The sequence below is a fragment of the Manacus candei genome, unplaced genomic scaffold, assembly GCF_025592945.1.
Source record: "Manacus candei isolate 608988 ecotype Guabito, Panama unplaced genomic scaffold, ASM2559294v1 h1tg000010l, whole genome shotgun sequence".
Classification (NCBI taxonomy): Eukaryota; Metazoa; Chordata; class Aves; order Passeriformes; family Pipridae; genus Manacus; species Manacus candei.
Window position 1 is genome coordinate 1164756 of NW_026138058.1, and position 27466 is coordinate 1192221.

Below are 27466 nucleotides of genomic sequence, written 5' to 3' on the forward strand. Positions count from 1 at the left end.
TACCTGCAGTATCTGCTGACAAAGACCAGCTATTGGAATAGTACTTTGCAGGGAACACTCTCCTGTGGAAGCTGCAGTACTGAAAAAAACACATTTAGCAAATCTGGAAGAAGTTTCATTTTGGAAACTAATGTCGCGACGGAAAGCTCTAGACACCTCAATATGAGAATCCAGGAACTTCGTTTATTATAGATTGACAGTAGCTTAATATACACTCTATAATAGGTTCATGAATATTACAGAAATCAGGCTCATTATTGGTACTCGGTTAGGTGGTGATATCATCTTAACTGCTTTCCACTGTTTACACAGGTGGCTCATTAAGTGCCTTTGTTTTGGTAATGCCCAGCTCCTGTTTCTCAGCTCAATTTAGGATACCCAAGGACACTGCCGCTTTCTCACGGCCCTGCTATCTCTAACTTTCTCATGGGCCTAGGGAAACTGCTTCTTATACTTTAGCAGTAGTCTTATACTTTAGCAGCTCATCCATAGCCTTAGCCATGTTCATATGTCCTCGCATTTCTAACCAATCCTCTACAGGAAACATTTTCAGAAAGAAGGAAAGAGTTCAGGAAACGTCGCTGACTTCCTGAGAACGTGGAGTACCTTCACCATGAATCACTCGAGACCATCGTGGGTTTCATAAAAGCAAAATTATATAACAAAACATTTTAGGAACAACTTACCAATCAAACAATTGGATATGGTTTGCTTAAAAAAAACCCCACATGTGTGATTTGGGAGAAAAACTGATCCTCAGCCAGATAACCAACAAAGGAGATGAGTGAACTGCTTTAACTGATTGTAGGTCTCATGTTACAGAAGATGTTCAGAACAAAATTTTCAACTATTATGTTTCAAAAGATTAATATTTCCAAACAACAGGTTATTTTAATATATAGGTGAGGGAATAGGAAATTAGGAGATATGCTTATGTATGTGTCTCTCTACCCTTAGTAACCTGTGGTGCAAGATGCTAATGGAATTCTGACAGTAATAAATATAGATAAAGATCTGATTTGTTGGCTTGATAAATAGATGATATTAAAAATCTAAACTTTCAATGTAAATTTTTGAAGAAGTTCATTCAGCAGCTTGACAGTCCTCTGGTTTCCTTCTCCATGATGTTTAAATCTGTATGCAGTACGGAGAAGAAGGCTATAAACTTCCTTGCTTGTATCAGTTGTCTCAGTAATCTGAAGGAAAACAGAGAAGATGGGACATAATGCAATTATGTTGCTAAATACTAAAAATTCTCCATTAATATTTACAACAAAACCACAGATTTGTCCCTCACCACTGAACATGTGAGAAGCAACTTCTGCCCAAGGCATCTCTTTTCATTCACCTTAGTGGAACTGAGCAACTTTGAGATTTTCTACTGTTCTCTCAAGTTTAAGTGAAACAAATCAAGAGGTCAGAAACTATTTAAAGGAAACACAAATGGATAGACAGTGTAACCATTTCTAAGTTATCTCCAGAGAAAACAACTAAAAACACATGAAGGTTCTGCATGTGTTTGGGGAGACAATTCAATTCTGTAAAGTTTTCAAACGTAAAAATAAATCCCTCCCCCAGAAGATGACAGAATACCAGGGAAAGATCCTAAGCTGCAATTTTTGCAGATCAGGAAGGACTTTACTCCTTGTTATCTGCTGTGTTAAACCTGAAGTTTACTATGCTAACCAAAACCACAGCCATGCACCCCAAATTAGTTCGACACCATTCTGCCTTTCATATATTGCCTTCAGTCCTTTTCAAATCACATGGAGAGCCTTGCTACACATTAATGATTATACAGATACAGTCAAAATTAATTAGATTGACAAACTCTGGCCTACAAGAGCTCACAACCACCCTGCACTCAGTTTCGAAAGTTATGTTGCTTTCTATGAAGAAGCAAGAGATTGCCTTTGGTCTTTCTGAAGAGGTTTAAAGTCACAGGCTAGTACATTGCAGCATCACAGCTCAACAGCTGCACTACTCAAAAGAAACTAGAAATAGCAGACTGTAAATATACATATCCCTCCCCCCAATTTTATCACTGTATTCTTATGCTAAGAAAAAAGTTGTTCATTTTTAAACTTGCACCTAAAATGTGAGAATTATCTTAGCCCTTCCTAAACAGAGAAATGTTTTGTCTGTTTACTCAGATAGTTGTATCATAAAATCAGATGCCTTACACATGCCATATACCCTATAAAAATAGAAGAGCACTCTGCTGCTGAAAGGAAAACCCTTTGGAAGTGTTAAAACTACACGCTGGCCCTAGATGTGCTTGCATAGGAGTCGTGAACTTCTTCAAAGAATATAGTTTTATAGTTAAGAAAGAATTCTTAATCTCACACTGAGATAGCACTATCTTAAGAGACACAAACACATTTTGAAGTTTGCACCAATATTCCTGAAGGCTGTCATCAGCAACAAGAAGATACTGTGGCAAGCTTCCAACCTTTTACTCCTCTTCAGCTTTTTTCACACCCTAAGAGACACTCTCTGAGCTCTTCGTTCTTTCCTTCTCTCTCAGTTACCACACTGTTCTCCTCATTGGCTTTGCTAAAGCACCAGGTTTCTCTCACATCAATGCTAACACCTAGTAACCACCTGTTCTACCTAATGGAAAACAGTGAGAAGACAGTTTCATCATCTCTGCAGTAGCTGGATAATTTAGGGAGTGATTTATAATTGGAGAAACAACGTTTGCACATGCTGTCTTGCTATATGTAAATGAACTGTAGCTATCTCTTAACTGCGAGCTACTATTTCAACTATTTCTTTATCTGTATAGTCAGGACAGCAACCTTTTCAGTGAGATCTTATCAAGAAGTGAATGGAAAACATATTGACTGTAGCTGAGGTAGATTTGTAGCAGGTTGGGTATAGCTGCTGTAGTCATGGTCTTCTGTAATTCTCTGTGTTTTCTGTATTGAAAGGTAGAAACTTAAATCCAAAATAGTAAGATTTATAACCTGAAAAAACAGAAAGAAGAAACACTCACATGGTAAATACATTCCTGGGCAAACGAATGTCCACCAGATGAAAAGAGCAAAAAGTTGGTCAGAAGATGTGTCATGAGATGCTGGTTCCAGCACTGCTCTGTCCCCATTATCCTGTGCACAGCAGCCTCCAGATCTCTGAGAGAAAGGTCTGTACAGCTGAAGAGCATCATTAGATGATTGTAGACTGCTTGAACTTCTACCTGTAGGAAATAATTTCAAAGGATGCAAGATCCTTTGGGATCTTGCAAGAATCCTTTGGGAAGAGTAAAGGTCAAATCTGTGGTATTTTTCTTTTATATTTATTTGCTGAAAGGAAACTGAATCCTTGGCAGAAACTACTCAAACATGAAAAGAGTTTGAATTTAGCTGGGAAAACAGGGAAGGAAGGGCTGTACACATTTCTTTTATACTGAATCACATACAGAGAGGTGGACAGAATGTTTTTTTTATTTTCTTTGGTATTACAAATAAAGCAGACAGGCATCAAGCCAGGATTTTACCTTTAATAATTTAAGGAAATGGAGAAAATCCCTCAGCAGAACATGGTCAGATTTTTGTACTGTGGGAAAAAGAACAGAGGCTCCTCAAGGGCTCATTTCAGCATTGCTGCTATAAATCACTTAAATCCTCATGCAACCTGACCTCAGCTGATAAAATGTTCTGGTAAGAATGAAGTTTTTTCCTTCTTCCTGTGTTATTTGCAACTTATGTTTTTATGTTGTGAGTTAACCAATAAAACCTAATTTTTAATGAAAGTAGGAAACAGAAGATTTTGGCACCTACATAATGGAAAAAAACTATAAGCAACTACTGCAAAAAATCCTAACAATAATTCTGTTCACTGTATTAAAAATGAACCAAACAAACTTGTAGAACAAACACAAACGAGTGATTGCTGGAGCAATGGAAAAACACACCACTGCATACCCAAAGGAAAAGGACACCTGTTTCTCAACTATATTCATTGGGACAATTTGTTTCAGACATTGACCCACCCCTTTAATAATTTCACATCAAACAGTCTGAAAAAGCTGCTATTCTTGAATTAAGTAAGTGCACAAATAATACCAGAATCTACAGAAAGATAACTGGAATTCAGGATTCTTTATCCCCCTGTGCATCCTGTGTGCCAGCAACTGCAGATGGATGGCAGAGCTCACGTACCCCAGGAGTCTCATTCTTAGTGCCAACCTCCAAGTATTGTTCCTTCAACCTTTCAGAACCTAAAGCTATAAAAGGACTCCAGCAAATTCATTGAGAAGCCGAGTATTTAGTCCTGCACATATGAGTGAAGTCTAGTGAACAGCAGAAGTAGTTCCTGTGCCACCTTAATCCTTAACTGGTGAGTGGTGCAGGGGTTCAAGTGGAAACCACTTCATGTGACAGAGCTGAGAGCTAACCTGCCAAAGGACAAATTAAAAAAAAAAGTAAACAGCTAACTATAGGCAGAGGCTTTGCATGAACTGTGGGAATGCCTCTGAAGTGGCCTGACCTATGGGGGGGGGTGTGAAAAAAGGTCTTAGTTCAAGTACCTAAGAAAAGAATGATAATGAACTGAAATATCAGACCTGTGGGAAAAGATGAGTAACTGCATGGGTTGTCAGTAGAAAAGCTCCTTTCTCACTAAAGTTTGTCACATGTTATGACAGAATAACAAACTGATAGAATAGGGGACAGCCAGGGAAATTATTTCCTATATGGGACAAAGGGATTTCATTCTTTAGGCCTGGAGTTAGAACAATACTCCACACACTGATCTGCACCTGTAGTGCTTCCATTTCATCCATGCTTCCATATTGCCTTCCTTCCTAAAACTGCATTCTAAAGCCAGCCCTGACTCCTTTACTTCACCATAGCTCTAACAAAACTCTACTCAGCCAACATACCAGACAATAAGAAACTCAAGAGAAAAAAAATTTACAAGTGGTTGATTGGGATATGATCTTGTGTTTGTAGTGCCATCTGGGTGGTGAGAGGGGGAGGAAAGGAAATAAAATATTGCATAATACACTGTTGTACATGGACCATTAAACATAAAATTAAAACATATTTTACTATTGTTGTGTACTGAGCTGCATTTTTAAATCAAACAGAACCCATTTTCAAATTAAGGAAAACCAGAGAAGTCGCAGCCAGATTCTGAATCTGGGCTTTGTGGATTAGATTGCTTAGGCTAGATCAAACTTGCATAATAGGTTTAAATTAATAGGTTTCAAGTATTTGCATGCACACACAGACACACAGCACTCTCTGTGCAGTGCAGTGCATAAGGTTAGGACACTGTTCCTTCTGTCAGAAACACAGCATATGGGAGTACTACCTACTTATTACATTACATGCCAAAAACTAGTAAGTATATGTAAGAGAAATCAGGATAGGCAAGGTTAGGATTCAAGGCTGTGTCTGATAAGTATCTTTTCTGCTTCAGCTGCTGTGATTTCTTGTGTTTCCTTCTCAGCAGATGTCACAACACAGGAATGCTGGAATCTGCCACACTAATTTAAAAAATACCATCACCAGGGTAGTTTTACTTGTGATTAAAAGCACCCAAAGAAAGCCAAGAAGGTGCTAATCTATATAACATACTTTCAAAAGAGGAATAATGTTTTCTAAATGTCACAAGAAAATTCAAAAACATTATCTTTCAAGTTCTCCACTGCCACAATTCCATGGAGACCTTGTAAAGTCAATACCTTTAATTTTTCTGGTGTGCACTATTTGGTTTATAGTAATAAGAAGATAGACTACTGAGTGCTTATTGCCACTTATTGTCCCTACATCACCCACCATTGCCTGAGTCCTTTGCTGACTTTCATTCTGAGGGCAGTAGTAAAATGCCAGCAGCCACAGCAAAGCATCTGGTTGTAGAGCAGCCTTCAGCAATTGTTCTGCTGCAATATCCAGCCATTCTCCAAAACAAGTAACCAAATACCAGGTTTCAAAAAGGTCAGTGAAAGAACTGGAAAATAATGAAGATAAAATTAAGTATTTCTCATTATTTGACATTTTTAATTATCTGAAGTTAACTGCAAAGGGTGCTGCTTTAAAGGAATCTTTGAACTACTCTTCAACAGACAATGCCTCACCTGTTTTGTACTGTTTACTCTGAAGTCAGGACTTATCTGAAGTGATCAAGTGAGACACACACAGTGCTACCAGAGATTAACTTTGGCAGCAGAACAGACTATCCACAATCCATTATTCTAATAAACTGTGACAAAATACTATGTATGAAAATACATATAATAAAATTAAACTCTACTGTTTATACTCTCCAGTTGAAGGATTTTCTAAACTTTCAATCATATCTCAAGTATTACACTCTAACATACTGTTGCCTTCCACTTTCTCTCTGTTGCTTTCCAGGGTTATTTGCTGGTTTTTGGTAATTTATGGAGCACATCTTTTTTCATAATTCATGAGGAATTACCTTTAGATGGACTAAATACAAAGTTTTAAAGGATATTCATCTCCTGAGTCTTAAAATTCATGTCCTCTTTAATGAAAATTTTGAAGGTGTTTACAACAGGGTTATTGCTGTAAGAAAAGTGAGAATGGACTACCTCTCATCTCTGCAGTTTCTCACATGCACTCCTCTAAAGTTAGAAGAGATTAAAGACAAGAGAAGTAATGCCATGCAAACTAACGGCAGGTGTCTGAAACAAAAAGTTAAGCTATATATGGAAGGACAAACAGAAGGACAGCTAGGAGATTAAGAACCAGGAACAATTATTCCTAACAAATTTTGCAAAACTTGGAATAGACGTTTTTCTTATGTTTTATTCCTAGCGACTCCAAAATTGCTGTGCCACCTTTCCCAGGAAACTCTAAGAGACCTTAGAAATTTCAGGAGTTAATGAAGTTGTCTGAGACCATCACATCATTTGGGGAACATGACAAGGTCATAGCTTTATCTTAACACTTCCCTGTACCATTACAGTGCCTGTTTTGGAGTCAGGTACCCTCCACTTCTGAGCCCACTGCTGTTTCTGCCCTCTCTGTATTGGTACCTGTGTCCCACTGTTGTTGCCAAAAGTGGCCCTCTGCTTTTTCTAGACTTGCCCCCACAAAAGGTACCTGAGTCGATTTCTGGTTTAAAATGTCATATAACACTTACTGTTCACTGAGATGACTACATATAATAATAAATCTGTTGATTAGAAGGACATAGAAAGCACTTTGCTGTAAGATTCTTGCCCTGGACTCAGCACTGGTGAGGCCACCCCTGGAGTGCTGTGTCCAGTTCTGGGCCCTCAGCTCAGGAAGGACATGGAGGGGCTGGAGCAGGTCCAGAGGAGAGCAACAAGGCTGGGGAAGGGACTGGAGCACAAGTGCTGTGAGGAGAGGCTGAGGGAGCTGGGGGGGCTCAGCCTGGAGAAGAGGAGGCTCAGGGGAGACCTCCTCACTCTCTGCAACTCCCTGACAGGAGGGGGGAGCCAGCTGGGGGTGGCAGCAGTAGGACAAGAGGGCTGGGTCTTCAGCTGTGCCAGGGGAGGTTTAGGTTGGATATTGAAAGAATTTCTTTCCAGAGAGGGTGATCAGCCATTGGAATGGGCTGCCCAGGGAAGTGGTCAGCCACTCCGTCCCTGGAGGTTTTTAAGGTGAGACTGGATGTGGCATCAGTGCCATGGGCTGGGGGTTGGATCAAGGGTTGGACTTGATAATCTAAGAGGTCTTTTCCAACCTAGCTGATTCTATGGTTCTCTGATTCACATTTGGTGTAAAATAAGACTACTGAAAACCAATCTATATAACAGAGAGGACGGGATATAAGAAGCAAGAGGATATGCTGTATAATGGTATTTTTTTCTCCTCTGCAAATCTTATTAAGTAGAAAGCATGTAGAATCAGGAATAAAGCAATAAAAGAAAACTGAATGCAGTTTCCTCATGGATATTAGTATTTAAAAATGTGTTAGATCCATTTTCTTTGTAACTGAGAGGGTTTGATAGAAAACATTGTCGCAGGAGTTCTAAAGGAAGTAAGAGTATATTCAGGCAAATACAATATATTCAAAGTAGTGTACTATGAAAGCAAAGGGGGAAAAAGACAATACAAGCTAAGAAAGGGTTGGTAACAGAAGGAGAATAGACATGTTTAGGTTATTGTAATGCATTAGGATGGATGTATTTGTTTTATTTATTTGTTCTAAGCTTCAGTTATGTATTTCTTTAAGAAGCCAGAGTCAGCTCCTGGTCACATTCCAAGGACAGAAAGATTTGACACACTTCAGGGACAAGCAGGCAAGACATGGCACCAAGCTGCAGCTCATACAGAAAGTGAGAAGCTACAGGCAGACAGTCTGGCCTCAGAGGGAAATGAAAAAAAGCTTTTTTTCTGCCACTCAGCAACAAAGAAAAGCCCCCATGAGTTAACTGAAACCAAGCATGGTCACAAGTATCCTTTTTCCAGGACACAGGGAGACAGCTGGGTATTTTGCAAGTCTGTTAGGCCAAGGTGTTCTATGTTTCTTTTGAAATATCTCAAGTTTTAAATCAAAATTAATTTAGTTTCTTTGAATTTAAAAGCTGTTTAACATTCTTTGGGCAGCCCACTGTCAGAGCAGAGCTAAGCAGACTTGTATCTGAGCTCTGTCTGAGTCACATCTCATCACACTCCTGATTAGAAAGCATTACAGGGCAGCAGCATAGAGAAATATATTCTTTTCATATAGACCCCTACCAAAGCAGAATTCATGCAGATAAACAATATCAGTCACAACTGCAACTATTTGGACAATAAAAAGAAAAAGCCAAGGGCAACAGGTCAGAGACATGGAGTGTCAGCTCAAAGAATAATGCAACAATGATACTGCAGTCTGGCAGGCAGATATTTATGAAAACAATCAAGAAGCTTGAAGTTTGGATGTTTCCGCAACCCTGCAGAAAGTCGAACCCAGCTTCTTCATCAAATAGTTTTAAAAGTTTTCGGGGAGAAGTGGGAGAATAGGCAAGTAAGCATTTCCATTATACACCTAGTTATTTGTTGAAAGGAAGACAAGATTTTGTTTATTCAAAGGCATATTGGTCAGGTATATAAATCCTACAAAGTTCAGGTTCAGTAAGTAATCTAATTACTATTCTTTAAAACAAAGCTCCCTTTAGAGAATAATAAGAAAATGAAGAAATGTAGCCACTAAAGACTTCAATTGACATGACTTTTTGCAAGGTAACATGCAAAGGACAAAAAGGTATAAAATCTTACACTGCTTACCTAACGTTTGTATCTTCTACTAATGCTTTGAGCATATCTGAAATGTTTTTCAAGTGTTGAGACCAAGATGTAGTTGGGAGTTCTGAGGATGGAGGATGAAAATAAAACTTTTAAAATCCTAGTCTGTCCAACTAGGACATAACAGTGAAACCAACCACATCAAGCTAACTTTAACATTTCTGCCACTCGATTCAGTTAGCACACCAAATTTAAGATTTCATTTTAAATTTTCCCATTTTCAACAATACCTATTGTTGTGTTTCATAGAACAATTCACTGGCAAGGCCATGTGAAGAAGTACAGCTAGGAATATTCAAATGAGGTTGATGTTCCTTTGTGTAATTGCCACCTCAATATTAAATCAGTGGAGTAACATTCTCAGAGACTCTTGTACTGAGCTTAAATTATTGTTCATAAAAAATGGAACTATGTCAAAAAGTGGTTTCTTGATGTGTATGAATGGAAAACCTGAAAAAAAGTTGGGTTTGCAGTCTAAAATATCAGCAGAATTCAACCTTCAGAGACCAACAGAAAGCCTCTTTCTTGTAATAGACATATGAAATTTTTCATTGCAACAATTACTTATAAGATAAGAAGATGTAGTATATAGATTCCAGTAACAGGGCTTAATTCCTACACAGTTAGGCACTCTGTCATTCACTTCTGGTTTAGTTTTTGTTAAAGTTACATCTGTAGTATTGTTACATAAGAATTAGATGTTCCTGCAGAAAAATCCATTAAAAGAATATTGTTGAAATTGCTAAGTCAACCCCACCCTATTTAGGAAATGGCAAATCTTTGTCTCCATCCCTTTTAGAGTTATTTTAAGACATATCCAGATCATGCAGATTGGTAATGCTGCAAATAGTTCATGAAGGAACTTACCAGAGGGATGTCTGAGTAAAGCTCTTACCAGAGGCTGGTGATGGCAAGGGAAGTACGCCTTCAATGGGAATTTATGCTAAGACACAAAATCATTATCTTAACTGGTTTCTAATCAGTTTTCAAAACAAAATCACAGTCAACAATCTCATCTAAGGTAGTAATTAACAGTACAGACTGAAGCAAGAGAACAGAAAATTAACACCATATTTAATTTTAGGATTTTGCATAAAGAAAGGGGATATTTAGGAAATGCTTATGAAAAGTAATTATTTTAAAAGTATATGCATCACAAAAGATTCAGAGCATGGAAAAAAATATGACATTTTAATAGTCCTAGGCTTTTGCCCTGTAATCACAAAAGTCTTCTTCTTAATATGCAGAGGTTAAAAGAGATACTAATTAGTTTAAGTTAATTTTCCAGAGTAAACAGATTCATGGATCATATTAAACTAAGAACTAATAACATCTATAGAATCTGAGGACTTTATTGCCATCTGTTCAAAAACAGAAACCTAAAATCCTTAGGATCTGACTCAGTACCAGGTAGGGTAGTCACAGGTAACACATTTGCCCTATATTTATCTGGGTATGTGCAATTTTTGTCCTGTCAATGCTGGTTATTGAGTAATTGAGTAACTGAGACAAGTTGCACCATACCTTTAATCTTTTCGTTCTGCAAACACTTACTACAGGCACATCTAACATGTGGTATGTATGTGCAAGTGCCACATGGACTCCCTCTAAGGTAGAAAGAAAAGCAGCTGAATGGCCAGGCCCAGAGGGTGGTGATCAGTGGAATAAAGTCTAGTTGGAAATCACCAACTACCAAGAGTACAGCAGAGTTCAATACTGGGCCCAGTCCTATTTAACATCTTCAATAATGATCTGGATGGAAGGGCAGAGAGTTCCCTCAGCAGGTGTGGTGATGACACAGAGCTGGGAGAAGTGGCTGGTATGTGAGAGCATTGTGCCGCATTAAGCAGGACAGCTGCCTGAAGCTGGAATACAGATCCAATCACGCTGCTATTAAAGACCAGTACGTCCCAAATTACAAAAGAAGTCCCAACATTTCCTTAACTACCATTTCCCCCAAAAGGTGCAAAAATCAAAGGAACTGGAAATTTTCTTAACTCTAAAGTGAAAGCTACTAAATGACAGAATACTTTCCAAACTTGCATCATATGAATTGGAGTTCAAAAACCAAACAAAATGGTCAGGATGTGAAATGACAGTGTGACTTTGGAACCTGAAATCAAGTTTGCAACCTATAAACAAGGCAAGACCTTTTCATACCTGTATTTTGAAATTTAAAACCAAGAAACTGATTTTGCTCTTGTTTAAATTAACACATCCAAAAGTAATTCAACTTAATTCAGTTCAGTAAGACCTGTACAAAAATGTGTGCAGAAGAAGAGATACTAAGCTGGGAAATCTGAAGATCTAGATAAAGGAAAAGTTCTGGGAGGCCAATATTGAAGACCAGAAACTGAAACCAGTATGTATTCTGTGTCTTTTATCTCCTGAATAGACAAATATGACTATTCAGTATCTTACTTTTAATTATTTAGGGGACTGGGGGTGTGGTTGTTTTCTCTGCTTCATTTATTATCGGAGACCCTGCTACTGCAGGAAAAAAAACATCTAACATCTTTCATCTTTTTTATCAAAGATGGGTGCTTATGATCATGTTCACTCTACAGGCAGAAACTTCAGCATCAGGGGAAACGAGCCTGGCTGCAGGAGTACTCCAGGGTAAAGTTAGGTAAACTGCTCTTACATATTGGTTTCACAATATAATTTTATGCACAGGTGAAAATGTTTGAACTGAACTTCAGCATATCTATGCAGCTGTAGAGAGATGCTATTATGTAGTTCATTATATTCAGTTACCTCTCTTAAAATTCTTCATTTTCTTGTGAAATTTTGTATCTTCTCACTGAAAAGAAGTTAAGAAAGAGATCTTGACTACCTGCTCGTTTTGATTCTGACGAGCCTCAAGGAAGAGCTGTGTAAACACCTGTATTATGGTCATAACTTCTGAAGCTCCATCAGTTTCCAGCAGTGCATTCCTAGGCATTGAAAAGTTAAAATATGACAGATCAGATAATTAGTCTGCCCATCACATCACTGTTAATCGAAAGGAAGAAAAAAGGTATATTCTTTGTATGCTGTAGGTTCAAGCTGTGTCTGAGCTCATTACAGAAGTGTGGACACTAACAGAAACAGTAACTTTGTAGGCTTTTTAGATTTTATTTTTAATTAAAAAAAAAACCAACAACCCTGTACACAACTCCAGCAAATAAACGAGATTTAGTAAACATCTACAATATATATGCAGACACACATCATTTACCCTACAACAACTTTATTAGTCAAATCTGGCATCTGAAGAGTTTTATTGGGTTAAGAGCAACTATTCCCATGATGAGGTTAAGCATACTTTAGTGTTTTGTGGGACTGCATCCCATAGGCCACTCTAGAGTTCAGGAAGGTGAATGCTGGAACTGGCCTTCCATAGTGCATAAGAACCTTGACCAAATGGAGCAGAAAAAACCCTGTGGGTAGCAATTTTCATTCTCTTATTTGAAAGACATCTAACAGTAACGAGAAAAAATGTTCAAAGTAAGTTGCCAGTAAGAGATGTTTTTTATTAGAGATTGTTTCATTCCTTCCATAATGATCTAAAAGATATGAAGAGCTAACAAATTACTGCAACAGATAAATTTTACAAACCTACAGGCAAATATAATCACTGATGCAAAAAGAAGAAACTTAAGAAGAAACTTACACAGAAACTTAAGACAGTTTTAGGGACTTCTGTATAGCCACACATAGCAAGAAAATATTGGGAAATAGAAACAGAAGTTAATATCCTTGTGATAAAATTATTTAGCACTATTAACCTCAATAAATGTACGCAAATAGCAGGAGAAGTTATTCCAGAAAAAGTCACAACGCTTAGATCCACACTTCTAAGAGAACATTAACCCCAAAAATAAACCAAGTTTTGTGCCAGCTACAGAAACCTAACAGTTTCCAAGCAAGGAAGAACAAGTTCTTTATCAGCAGTTCTCTAAAATCTCATGTGACTAAATCTGGAATAGTATCTTAATGTCTGAACACCACTTGATAATAATTGGAAGGATATCAGAGAAATACAACAAAAAGAAACACAAAGCTGCATAAACCAAATTGTCTGCAAAAGCTAGGTAACATACACAGTTTGATGTAAATACCAAGAGGACTGGAAACAAAGTATTTTTAAAATATATTAAGATTTCAATATCAGCAATGTAGAGGAATAAGCACACTACATAGAAACAATTCAAAGCAAACAAGAGAGCAGGAACGTAGGCTGAGCAAGAGGAAAACGTGATGACTTTTTAAGACAATTTGGAACATTAATAGAAGTGCAAAGTTTTATTAGGAAACACTGTGCTGGACAAAGTCCTGCATTAGCTAAGAAACAGCAAAGAAACAGCATCTTATCCACTTCCAGTATCTACCAAAGGCAAAGGATGCAAAAGAGTTATGTAGTCTCTCATGTTATTTTTAGAAAATATTTTATACACCATGACCCTAAATAAGCCAAGAAGCTTGAACAAATTTTGTCTCCCTGGACCATCACAATATGCAGCCTCAGCCTAGGACATCAGCACAGGTCCGTTCAAGTGCCATCTACTTGTAAGTGCATCTTGCACTGGGGAAGTGCCTGGTCTCAGCTCCTCAGAGAACACTCAGCTGTGTGCAGACACAGGGCCACAGCAACAGGAGGGACTGCAGAGCAGCAGCTGCCAAGTGCTGCCACTCTCAGAACACAGTGCTCTGCAGTTCCTACAGCAGACTCCTCTGTCAGTGCCTGCACAAACCTGAGCATGCATGGACACACAGACACCCTCAAACACACGTACCTGGGAGCCCTGTTTGCTTAAGAAGGTACACACTTGATGAACAAAGGATGTCAGTCACTAAATACATTATTGTTGTATCAAATCTGTAATACTGATAGACCTGGCAGTAGATCTACTTAAAAATAATAAGTATTAAGTCAAGTGAAGCACAGAGAAAAAGCCACTGAAAACTGAGTAGAAAGGAGTGGAAGCCCCCATGTGGCAACCAGTATATATTGCTTCAAAATAATTTTAATGCATTCAAAACCAAACTCATTATTCACAGGCAGATCAATAGCTAATGCCATTAAGAGCGTACCTAATATAAACCCTGAAGACCATTAACATAATGTAAAAGAGGCTACCGTGGTAAGTGCAAATGTTTTTGCTAAATTCCACCTTCATGCTGGCATGGCACAAGCCATTTCAGCATTTATAATTTTCACCTCAAAATCATATTTCAACCACAAACCTCTACTGAAGTACAAAATAAATTATAATTTTTAAAGGCTAAAATACAATGTAGTCAACTGTACCAATTATATCATTACATAACTTTTATGTAAAGTTCACAAGATTTTAAACATTTTTCATTATTTGCAGTGTACTACCCAAAAGGCGACTCTAAAGCATACAGGTAAAGAAAAGGATATCCTGAAACTATAATACATCACAGACTACAATACTGCTTCTTCTCATGAAGAAAACCTCAATGTTTAAGTGGATCATTTGAAACTCTCCCCACTATCATTTCAAAACTTACTTGAAAATTTCATTTACAACTCTGAAAATGGCAGGATGGCTCGCTGCTTGTGGCTGTTGATAAACAAATGAAAGAAAATAAGGTATTAATAAGAAACAACTCGCACAACTGCCACTGTATAATTCACAGCTTAACTCATGGATGCTATTACATAGCCATTATTAAACTGCAACTCTCAGCTCAGCCCTTGCTAACCCCTCAGATTTTCTCAGGATTAGCATTCTTAGGATTCTACACAGCAAGACCAAGCAGGCTCTACAGCTGATAAATGCAAACACCTGGGATCCCAGGCTGTTTATGACAACAATCACCACAAATACTGAAGGTGGCAGACAGAAAGAGCAGGTTGTTGCATGCAATTGCTGGAGGCAAGGCACAGTTTTCAAGAAGCTTTTCTCTCCCCTTCGCAGGCAATCCCTTTTGAATGTGCTTTGAGACTCTTGCTACATCTTCAACATTAAATTCCAGAAATTAAATTGATTTTACCCCCTCTGTCTTTAACAGCATTGCATGCATTTTCATCCAAGAGTTTTTCACAGTATTCTCTTCTTCTGTGAATTCAGAGTTGCTAGTACAAGCTAAATCTCTCAGTGCATCACAATGTGGTTTTTTAAACTAGTGAAGGTTTTTAACCATGCTACCACACAAAAGACTGTTTTAAGGAGGTTGTTATATTAGACATGCACTAGTAGACACACTACTTTCTAATTCCATATTCTTAGGCTTTTATAGACCATCTGGAATAAAAACTATTTACACATTGCCCAAAGTACCAAGTTAAAGCCTAAGTTAAAAAAAAAAATCCTCACTTTCTGTGAGGGGGACACCTTATCTTCCTCTACAACTACCTGAAAGGAGGGTGTAGCCGGGTGGGAGTTGGCTTCTTCCAGGCAAGTAGCAACAGGACAAGAGGACACAAGCCTCAAGCTGTGCCAGAGGAGGTTCAGGTTGGACATCAGGAAGAATATTGTCACTGAAATGGTGGTTAAGCATGGGAACAGGCTGGCCAGGGAGGTGGTGGAGTCACCATCCCTGGAAGTGTTCAAAAAACAACTGGACATGGCACTTAAGAGCCACGGTTTAGTTGCCATGGTGGTGTTAGGTCAAAGGTTGGACTTGATCAACTTGGAAGTCTTTTCCAACCTTAATTATTCTATAATTCTAAGATAACAAGGTGGAAAAACAAAATGCAGCAAAACAGGCGGTTTATGAAGAAGAAGCCAACAAATTTTAAGCCCTCTCAACCTATTGCACTTCTCTTGCAAAGTAACTTTGAAAGAAATAAAACTTATTTGGAAAGCTATCTCAGAAGCAAACACAAACTATAAATGACACCCATTCATTCACATCTCTTTTTAGATACATGGGCTCTAAAAGTCTGTGTACATACATACCTATCCATTCTTGGTAAAGCATAAAATTCTAGTTGTTAATGCCCTTGTACAAACCTCAAAGTTATGTCAGAAAGGAAGACATCTACTCACCCATCCAATGCTGAAAAAGCTAAAAGATCATCTGTGATGGTCACTTCACTTGTTTTTATTACTTCTGAGTAACTGCAGAATTTCCAGTATTAATTTCAGTTTAGCCCCAAACCCACAAACACAATAGCATACCGTATAAACACAAGTTAGTGGACCATCACACTACAATTACTCTTGGAATTAAAATGTATGAGTATTTCATATCTAGTTTCTTTCATAATAAGTATGGTGGTTTACAATTATCTGGCTACCTCAGATCTCTATGAGGTTTATGTACAATATGGTTACTGTATCAAGACATTTTATTTAGATAAATTACTCTGATAATACATTTATGAGAGATTATTGAAATTTCCTGCTTATAATGTACTATAATCAAATCACTAACATATTTCAGCCTATTTGTACTCCAAAGGTTTCCTTCCAAATAGAAAAATGTAAATATAGTTTTGTTTCATGATTCTCCTTTCTATTACCATATCCATAAGGCAAACAGATCTTATATCCTACAAATACCATAATCCAACTGCCAAAAAATGCACACCCACATTCCTAAATAAATATTCAAATATCTTTCAAGCAGGCTAAATTAATTTTACTGTTGGATTCAAAGTACTGACTGACTTAATATCACACAAGTATCTTTACAGTACCATGTACATATACAAAATATCATTATGCATTTAAAACACAATTTCTGGATCACATATTTTCCTTCTATACTGCCTCTCTGAAGCTTCTCATCTTGTTGGTTTTAACTGTTATGCCATCTCCCATTTATGCACTCTCCCTCTTATCAATGCCTATCAATCAGCAATATCCATCTGCCAACTGCTCTCTTCCTTAATGCCTCCATTCATTCCATGCCTTGTCCTCAGGATGTCCTCTCTACATCACCACTCAAAGCTGCTGCACTGGTCTTGACACTCAGTGAATATCTTATTTTGAAAGTACAAAGTCTTTGGAGCAAGCAAAGACAACCTAAGTACTAGCACAGCAATGTTCCATTCTTTTCAGAGTAGGGATGTGAAGACAACTTAAGTTACTTAACATTTTTAATAAATAACACTTAAACAATTCTTAAATATTTTACTTCTTTTTATGTGTGTAGCCTAGACCTTTTATAAAAGATATAGATATATTTTTGTCCTGAGCAGGTATATGGTGTAGTACAGTATAGTATGTACAACTCATAGCATACCTGATATAGAAAAATTAGGCATAGGCCCTGTCTATAGCCTTCTCTCCTGGAACACCTAAATTCCCAGATTACATATGAAGAGCTGTTGATGCCAAGCATTTACAAGATTTGCAAGTATTATAATGGATCCCTTTCAATCAAAAAGGAAGAAAATTTAAAGGCAGCATTCTTTTCCTAGCTAGAATGCATACTCTGTAAGGAGTTTCATAGGCTGAAAATAAAATACCAGATACCATTCCTTAGTTCCATCATTTTATGAAACATATATTAAAGTGCATAGCACACATGCTATTTCACACTGTAATTAACAATTACATTTCTATTTAGTGTTGCAAAGTAGCTCATTATTTTGTAAAAAATACTATGGTATGTTTTCTCTTAGGGAAGATTTTTGGTACTCTGCATAACACAGCATTTTAAAACAAATTTTAATTACAGTTTAGCAAATGTATTGCGTTGAGAATTTTGTTCAGGTTTGCAAACAAAACCAAGTAACGGAGCAGTCTATAATAAAATATTCTACAAGGAATTTCAACTGTTTAAACAGTTGAACTCCAAGGGCACAGAGACTGAAGCGAAAACACATTCAAATCCTCTCTGGCCAAAGTTTATAATTTTTTAAGACAGAGGCAGGTACTCAGCTGCCTCACCAGTGAGATTATCGTTTCTTTATCCATTCTGCAATACTGAATGAAATCTTTTTTTTTCCTTTACCAATTCAGGGTAAAAATTAAAAAAGCAGTGATGTTTGTAAGACTCAATATTTGGTTTTCATTAACAAGTCATATGTCACATAACAACCATTTCCTTCAAATCTGCTGACATATTTGAAAACTGCCCTGCATGAAAGAGCAGTGTCAAATGTACCACACGTTGCACATACCAGTAATGAGTCTTTTATGACACAAGCCACTTCTTCCAGTGAGTTCAGCTGAATAGAAACCAAATGGTCTAAAAGATGTAAGGTCGCTTTTTCCAGGCTTGGTGAGTGCCGAAGCCAGAGGCTGCAGACAGCTGAGTCAGGAAGGGAGATCTTCTTCCTGGTTTGAGAGAAAAATATAGTTTTCCCTGAACAACTGGAAGAAAGACAAAAATTTCCTCTTTTTTTAAACATATTGAGGAAAAACAAGACACAAAGAGCACCCTGAAGCAAAAGAGAGAAAATCCTGCCTACAGCACTCTATTTAACATCAAGTCATAGCAAAGGGTGACAGGGAATCACCATCATCTACAAATGTAACTTTACCATGTGTGTTTAAAACCTAAAAATTTGGTCATGATAGATCCCAGCCAATGGAAAAAGAAGGTTTAAGTCCGGACTTCCTGTCCTCTCTAGAGAAAGGTCCTGCCCAACACCTGTGCTCTTTTAAAACTGGACTAGTACCTGCAGACAGCTGCTGACTGATAAGCAGGAAGGTCCTGCATAATATTTCTGCTGTATAACAAAAGCATTACCTGTCTGTGCAGAGAAATAAGGAAAAAATTCAAGCACATTAACAACAAATGGAAAAAAAGAAAAAAAAATAAAATAAATTACTTAGAGGTAGCTAATTCTTCAGCCCACCAACACTGTCCAGAGCTGTTTAAAAGAAATGGTTAAGAAGGCAAGTTATCTCTTCACCTAAAGCCTTCATCTATAACTCAGCTGAAGTACAGTGTTGTACCACTGGGGAAAAAAGGGCACAGTGTGGGCCAGCACAAATCAAAATATGCCAAAGTAACCACCCAAGAAGAGAAACCACAGCACAATACATCCTGAAATACTTTTGTAACTATTATGACAGTTGCAAATTAAAAGGTTAAAACCAAAAGAATACATAAACAATGAGAAATATTTGCCTTGGTCTTAAATCAAAAACCCTAAAATTAGTCTGGAGAGGGCATGCAAACTAAAGCTATTGATAAAAAATGAAAAATACCAGCAGAAAGAATACTTAACACCATGTCAGGATCTATTTTCAACGTATTTATTTTGCCACATGTTTATTTAAATATCAGCCTTCCGAATTCTGAATTCCATTGAAAAGCTCTATTTTTTTCCATTCAGTACTATGTAATGACTTAAAAAGTGTACATGTGTAGACAAGGAATATATTGAAGTATCCGGAATTCCAAAACTGAAAGGAACGCTCCATTTCAGGATGCTGTTTAATTTAGTGTCACTATTAAAGCATATATGCACATCAAAGTAAATTAAGAATGACAAGAGATTATTTAATTTTGCCATGGTCATTTTTTTTGTTGTTTTAATGGTAGCATGGTAGATATTACAGACATTATGCCAAGCAAGAAAGCTAATAAACTTACAGAGATGTTCCAACTCTAAGATTTAAAAACCATGCAGGAAGTAAACTGTAGTGATTATACTCCTTTGATTATATTGAACTTGCAGATGGTCCCACTGGGACAATGCTGAGTTCTGTGGAGCCCTGTGACTACCAGCATTTAATAACCCTATTTTCTGGAGCAGGCTTCACCCATGTTCAGAAGGAAGACGGGTGAAGAAGAAGATGACAGGGACAGTCAGGGAAAAGAGACTTCAGTCTTCAGGGGGAAAAAACAAAATCCAAGCACATTTCTGTTAAGATCACATGAGCTTCAGTGACAGGCCAGGAATATATAGCACAAAGCACGTTTGAGCCTACCTGTGCTCTGAGGGAAACCAAGCACTTTGTGAAGGGCCTTGCAAGAGCCACTTAGTCAAAAGCCACATGAACTGAAGGATTTTTGCTCTCTGTGATAAGTAAGTAGCTCCAAAGTTAAGAAAAGAGACACTTATTTCAGTCCAGAGGATGGTCATACTCACAGTACCAAGTGTCAGGAGTCTGCCCATTACTGATATAAGAGAAGCCCATCCACACTGAACCTGTGAACCTGCTAGGAAAGTTTTCCAAACTGCATTACTGCTTGTGCAACTTGTACAACCTGAAGCCATGAAAGGTGCACAAGTGAAAAAGTGAAAGGCTGCTCTGTCTTTTTTGGGCACATCTTTGACTCCACATTCCTTTTTTCTTTCCTCTTCCTCAGCTTCTAGTAATGTGCATGAATTAGCAGTTGTGCCTTTCCATTAATTATTTATTTTTTCTGGAGGCCTCAATGGAGCACTATAAAAATCCTCTCTGGAACATCTCAGAAATTATGATGAGTACAGAGGAAGCAATTAAAACTTTATTTAAAAAAGGAGAGAAATGGATAATTGAAGTAAAGTGTTCCCAGAAGACGGTTTCTAGTAAAAAAAAATTTGTTTATAATAAAGCTCCTCAGCTACAACTTGAATAAAGCAACTCTCAAACAAAAGTAGGCTGTGCTTTCTCTGACATCTTCCCTCTCCTGGCATAGCGCATCTTGCTGATGTTCAGCTTCACCCAGCTGGTTTTCATCCAAAGATTGATTTTATCAGAACAGTGGGTTTAGTGGCAGCAAAAGAAGCAAAGTTATATTTCACAAATTGCTCCTCTAAGACTCATTAAAAATACTCTGATGAAAAACAGGAGAATTTAAATTCTTGAGAACCAAGAACACACACACACACACACACACACACAAAATACAAAAACATCGAACATTAAGATCTATTTTGTGCATAGAAAAATGAAAATGGTTCCCAAAATGTCAAGTTAGGAATGGTGATACATTTACATGAAAGGTTAATGACATTTCTATGAAAAAAGATCACATCTTTCACAAAATTACTAAAATCTATTGAAGACTTTAACTTCCATTTTAGAGAAAGAGTGGGACAAAGTCCCAGTCTGTATTTAAAGCTGTTATGTCACAATTTGGCATCAGCAATACAAAAATCTGCTTTGGCCTACAACCTCAGCTCTGCTATTCAACTGCAAGGGAAATATTTTATTAGAAAGCAGGTGCACAGTGCATTCAGCATATAAACCCGGAGAAAAGACATTTAATTGAACTAATAATCTTTATGAAAGAGCATAAAAATTATACAGACCACAGTACTTACTTTAAAAAGGCCTCATTCACAGCCTCCAGAAACTCTGGACAGAGAATTTCTTTTGGTGAACCTCCATGGTAAAGAAGAAGAGTTTCCAGCAAGGGAGTCAGGTCAGGCAAAGTAATGAGAGGGACACAGCAAATGGAAACAGCATTCACACGACTGGCTGAAACACTGAGGGAAAAATAAACACAGCTCCTATTTCAGAAAAATCAAACCTTTTAATCTCTAAACTGATAACCTAAAAAAAGACAGAATTAATTACAAAAGGTTAAATGTAAGAGATGCATTCCTAACTACTGAAAAATTATTTACTGGGATGACTGTTGACATGTCATTACATATTGCGTGGAGAATCTCAAGAAGTCAGACAAAATTTTGAAATTTAAGTGCTCAAAGTAAGCCATGTGAAGGATATCAACTCAATTCTGAATTGAACCCAGTTGTGTTGGCTCAATCATCACATCCTTCCTAGCAGGGAGTGCTTTGTCTTTCCCAGGGTCAGTGAAGGAAGACTACAGAGTCACAGCTCCCACAGAACTTTGCTAGACCCTCAGGAGAGACCACCAAAATGCTTTTCAGGCCTCCTGTTGCTTTTTTGACCTCTCTCCTCTCAACAGAAACAATATATATGAACAAAACAATATGCATCCTGCTGTCTTCAAGTGCTCAGCTGAAAAATTTTTGTCTTACAGATCTACAGTTGAAGGAATACGTAGTTTGGATCTTAATATACAAACCACTCACTTGACCTGCTCACTAAAGCTACATCCTTGGAAATAACTAAAGACAGTGGAATCTGGAACATAAACAAAACATGGAAGCTTTGGAACATTAAAAAAAAAAAGGAAAATGGCAGAGATTAGATTTGTAAAAGGAAATCACAACTTTTCCAGAGTATACGTGGTTTCTAGCACATGAAATGCAGCTTTGACAAGAAGACACTTATGAAGATCAGGAACTATGAAATACTGAATTCTAGCAAATTAAAAAGTGCTAGATTGTCTGTAAAAGGGTTTCTTGAGTTCCTGCAAGTTTCTCCTGACTGCAGTGTTCACTAAAATAGGTGCATCCTTTGCAAGAACCCACAAGTATTTTCTCTGGGGAGTCACCAACACTCCCTCTGAAGAGCTGGGATGGGAACTGCACTGCAGGCTGCTCAGTGTGGACACCAGGTACTTGTCATTTCCACAGGGAGAGAAATAAAACATGATATGTTTTCAAAGACACATATTTCTCAGTAAATACCTAACCAAGTATATGTTTAAGGTTTCTTACACTGAAACACCTTGAGATGCAATTTTGCTATGACAAGTGTTTCCGTAGGAATCGTAATTATTTGGCTGATATTTACTGTGCAGCAATGCTTTCCAGGATCAACATGTAAAATTCACAGACCTGAAACTCTAAATCAGACCCCTTTGTAAAAAAATTCTAATTCCTTATCTAGGATTAGCAAAGTTTACTCTTACTTAACTTCAGAAAGGCAAATTTTCTTCTCTGTCCACATAATCTTCAAAATATGCTCTTGGAGAATCCTGCACAGTGCATTCCACTGTGTACAACAAATTTGCACAGACATTTGCAATCTGTGTTGTTTTAAGCACCACTAAATGGGGAAAGGAGAAAATGTGCACCTCTAAATGCAAACTACTTTTGTCTTTGGAACTTCAGTAAACACCATATCATAATTTCTACACTCAAAAATCCACCTCAGTTCAAAATTTTCCTTTTCTCCCAGTAGGAACCAGGTATTTCTGTTCACAACACTCAGGAGCTTTCCAGCCATGGCTGCCTCACCCTGGTTTACAAAACCTGGGGGTTTGTTTCCTACACGGAACAAACCCTTGGGATGCTCCTCATTAACTGTGTCCATGATTTTGGTGCTGAAGGCAGTTCTGAATTAATTCAGCTCACTTACTCTTGCTTACTGAACACCCAGGTGGCAAGAAGGACGGGAGGAGAGCAGCCAAACTTTGGGCTCATGACAGGAAGGATACATTTCAATCAGCCTTCTCTTTTCTGTAACTTTACAAGCTATGTGGTGTTAAATAAAACATAAAACTCACTTCTTCATAGCAGTACTTTTGACTTTGAAGACCAAGAGAATGTACACAGGCATTTATTTAATTTACTTCATTAACTATTATTTTATTTTTATTAATAGGTAATATTTTACTTATTAATTATTTAATTATAATATTTTTATTTAGTTCATTGCATATCACTAGGAGTCTAATTATTTAAACACTAATAATTTAATTATTAGTGTTTATAATTTAATTAAATTAATAAATAACAATTATTCCCTAATGATTTAATAATATATTAATAATATGTTAATAAATTAATATATATATAAAAATTGTGAAAACACACACACACACACATATATATACATATATGTATATGCAAACACTGATCATCTACTATTATTTTACTTTAATTCACTCCAGTGGATTTCATAATAAAACAAAAGTTACTCCTTCCTGGTAGGGTGGGTCATAAGAGGCCCTGAGCAACCTGATCTCCTGGAGGTGTCCCTACAGGGAACACCAGCAGAGGAGCTGATCTATGATAATATTTGAAGGTCTCTTCCAACCATCCTATGACTCTTAGGTTAAGTATAAACTCTTATGCAAAGTCCAACTTAAAAAGCTTGTTCACACCTTAAATTATCTACATATATATCCAAAACTTCTCAGCTGAAGCCTAAGTTGCCCGAGACTGTAAAACAATCCTCACTGAACTGCAATGATACAAACCAAAACATATCAAAATTATGTTTAGATAACACCTACCTCCTCTGAATATTAAGTCCATTGAAAGGATTTTCTCTGAGTTCTGTTACTAATGAAAAGATCATCTGTAAAATAAAATAAAAATAAATAAAATTAAATAAATTACACATTCCGCCAATAAGCAGACACTAGTTGCATGGTTCTCTGTGTGACTGATGTACTGTAAAGGTTAATAACCTTCTCTGGTCATCTAGTTTGATTTTTTTAATTTTTTAATTATTGATGCCAAACTAAAGCTCTCCAGATCACTGAATACACTATGCTGCAAAATGTTTTTTTTAACACATTTTATGCCTTACACATTTTAAAGTTAAAAAGACATTCATTTTAGTTCTACTTCCCCAAGAGTTAAGGTAAAACTTTCAGAAGAGCATTACTAATAATTTTTACATGTTTTATCTAATTGAAGTAAAAATATTTTGAAATATTATTCGCATTATTTTTGAATATTAAATTTAAGATTCAGGGCTTGTCTACCATTTTTAAAGCAGTGGATACAGTCAAAGAAAACATTCAGATGTTACATTCCAATACACAAAATATTACATATAATTTTGACTTCACAAGAAAAAATAATGATAGAACAGATTTTTGTTTTGCTATAACACAACAGCAAAGGGAATTTTGGTTTTATGAACATCTATTAGAGTGTAATCTAATAAAAAAATATCCAGAGCTCTCCCACTTCCTTTTTTTCCCTTAAAAGGTTGTAAAAGTAACTGAGGTAAGAAAAGATAAACAAAGTTTAGTCCATGTTCCTTATCACAATGACAGTTCCATGTATGTGCTTATAAAGTGGTGATTTATTATTAACAAAATCTCAATTGCACAGAGTACTTACATTTTTAACTAAGTGACCATAATAATCTGCTGACGTGTAGCCTAGAGTTGATATGAACAGATTGGTTTCAGCTTCATTACTTTCCCACTCAGAAGAAGAAAGGAGATGGCACAGCAAACTCTGTGAGAAACCAACATATAATAATAATATTATAATAATATAATTATAATAATAATATAATAATAAAATTTTAGCTTGACATTTACTTCTCTACCAATTTCACTACAAATTGCTTTATATAAAATTCAAATACATCATACATTTTAAATACATCATACAATAATCAAAACAATCCTTTGCTGACAGATTCAGAGACAGATTAACACATTCGATACATTGGTTTTGCAGGCAATGTACAAAGGACTCTGAATTTAGTACTCTGCTTTCCTGCTTTCCCAGTTCTTCAGCACCACACCCCAGCTCTGCTGCCTTTTGTACAGATCTTACACCTCAGTACCTTCCCAACCAAACTCATTTATGAAAACTGTTGTGCCAGGTCTTGAGCACGTTTTTGCACCCCGGTGTCATAACTGAGCAGAAGCAGTCCTATGTTGCTCGTCAAATGATCTGCCCTGTATTTTTTATAGCTTTCTTTTCTTCTTGTTCTCTACTGGTACCTGCTGCTATAACAAGTTACATTCCCCTTCCAGGGCTCATTAAAGTATAAACTAAATTGGACTTTGCATCTCACTAAATATATAAACCTCTTTGTGAAAGAGAGTCAGGATTAGTATACACCGAAAAAAACTTTAATTTAAAAATATATGATTAAAGGAAAGTTCAGATGAAAGCTCTGTGACTTCCATGGTCTTTGGCTGCTTCACTCTATGTATTCTTTTTAAAAGAGAAGCCTGATGAAAGATTTTGAGACCAAAAAAAATATAAAAATCTCATTAACTCATTTTCTCCTTTCAGAGACCCAAATACTTATGCATGTGTTTGTTGAACATCCCTAAGCAACTACTTCAGAGGTCCTGGAATTGGATATATTCATTCCATGTGCTCATTGTTTGATTAATGTGAGAGAGAAGATACAATCAGCACAAGCACACCAGAGGTCTAAGAAAATTCACTGCTACGAAAATAAGTAACAAGCCTTTGGGACACTTTATTTAACATACTTTAGGAATCTTTTACTACCTAGCAGACTTACATTAAATGCCTAAATATGCTTTTCCTACATTGTAAATTTTTTTCCTAAGTGGCCCTCAACAGGAGAAACTGATGTTCTATTGCCATCCAGTGACCTCCCTAAAACTAAAGAGGAAGGAAAACTCTGTGGCAATGCAGAGTTTCAAAGAAGTAATTTACATGCAACTTTTGTATTCATATGGAAAATACATAAAAGGGTGTATTTTCAAAATATACAAGCCTCTAAGTATGTCAAAAGTGAAAGCTAAAATCTATTAAATTCTACAATCTCTAAATAGGCCTTAATCAATTTATGAATGTGAACCTTATATATTTTTGTTGTCTTTTGCAACTATTACTTAAATTTTGTTTTCAGAACACTGATGTCTGAAACATGAAGTGTTCACACAATTAGTTCCTACCAAAAAGGACAGTTTACCAAACAGAATGAGATAACGGACAAAACTGCAAGTTGAAAACAAAATAAAGGAGGCAATAACCACAACAAACCTGGGATGCCACTTCTGCTAGAGGTAAAGTACAAAGTCTGTTGGATAGCTCAGCAAAAGGCTCACAAAAATCTTGCCCAGTGACAGTAACTATAAAAAGCTCTGAAAAGGATTTCACAGGTTGACATGCCAACTAACGACAGCTAAATGAGGGAGTAGCTTAAAAACCCATATATTCACCTGTAACACCACAAAATACATTATCTAGTGACCCTGTCTGTAACCAGAATTTTCCTAAGGATAGAAGTGATCAAACAGTCTTTATGTGAAGAGTGATTTCCAAACTCCTTTCACCCTAGGTGTTTAACAGTCACCATTAACCATGCAATGGAAAGGCAAGACAAAATTGCTACACATCACCAGAGTCTGAATATGAGCTCCAGCAGTTTTCTGGGTTGTCTTTAGGGGTTTTTTTTGCTTACTTGTGTGGATTTTTTTTTGTTTCTTTTTCCTTTTCTGAGCACTTTACTAGATCCATGCTAGGACTAGGCAGATTTTTTTTTTTTGGGGAACATACAAAACCTCTGAACAGCCAGAAGGGGGCAAGGGAAACAAAGGCAAGGAGGTACTGGAGTCAAGACGAAAGGAGGCATTAGGTATGCATATAAGACAGATATGTGTTAAAGTGGAAAACATTTAGGATTTGGCTCTATGTCTTACATATTTCATTTTAGTGGAAGGGGTAATATAATGGTCAGAAATAAAAAGTTCATTCTTAATAACCTCCGACTAAAGACAATATTTTTTTCATATTATTTTTCCAGCCACTTAGCTAGTCAGCTGGATAAGAC

At 36.9% G+C, this 27466-nt stretch overlaps 1 protein-coding gene across 3 annotated transcripts in view; it reads right to left on the minus strand.

Moving 5' to 3' along the window:
• The window catches only part of FANCC (FA complementation group C), a 64925-nt gene continuing 37459 nt past the window's right edge, over positions 1 to 27466 (minus strand). For all 3 annotated transcript variants that reach the window (XM_051777364.1, XM_051777365.1, XM_051777366.1), the window contains 11 exons: positions 25036 to 25155; positions 24195 to 24259; positions 21403 to 21567; positions 18319 to 18475; positions 14751 to 14803; positions 12067 to 12166; positions 10098 to 10173; positions 9213 to 9294; positions 5787 to 5958; positions 2999 to 3199; positions 1 to 1196 (listed from right to left, as the gene is read on the minus strand). In XM_051777364.1, the coding sequence (XP_051633324.1) occupies positions 1053 to 1196; positions 2999 to 3199; positions 5787 to 5958; positions 9213 to 9294; positions 10098 to 10173; positions 12067 to 12166; positions 14751 to 14803; positions 18319 to 18475; positions 21403 to 21567; positions 24195 to 24259; positions 25036 to 25155 (1335 nt within the window). In that variant the 3' untranslated portion in view covers positions 1 to 1052. The remainder of the gene's footprint in view (positions 1197 to 2998; positions 3200 to 5786; positions 5959 to 9212; positions 9295 to 10097; positions 10174 to 12066; positions 12167 to 14750; positions 14804 to 18318; positions 18476 to 21402; positions 21568 to 24194; positions 24260 to 25035; positions 25156 to 27466) is intronic.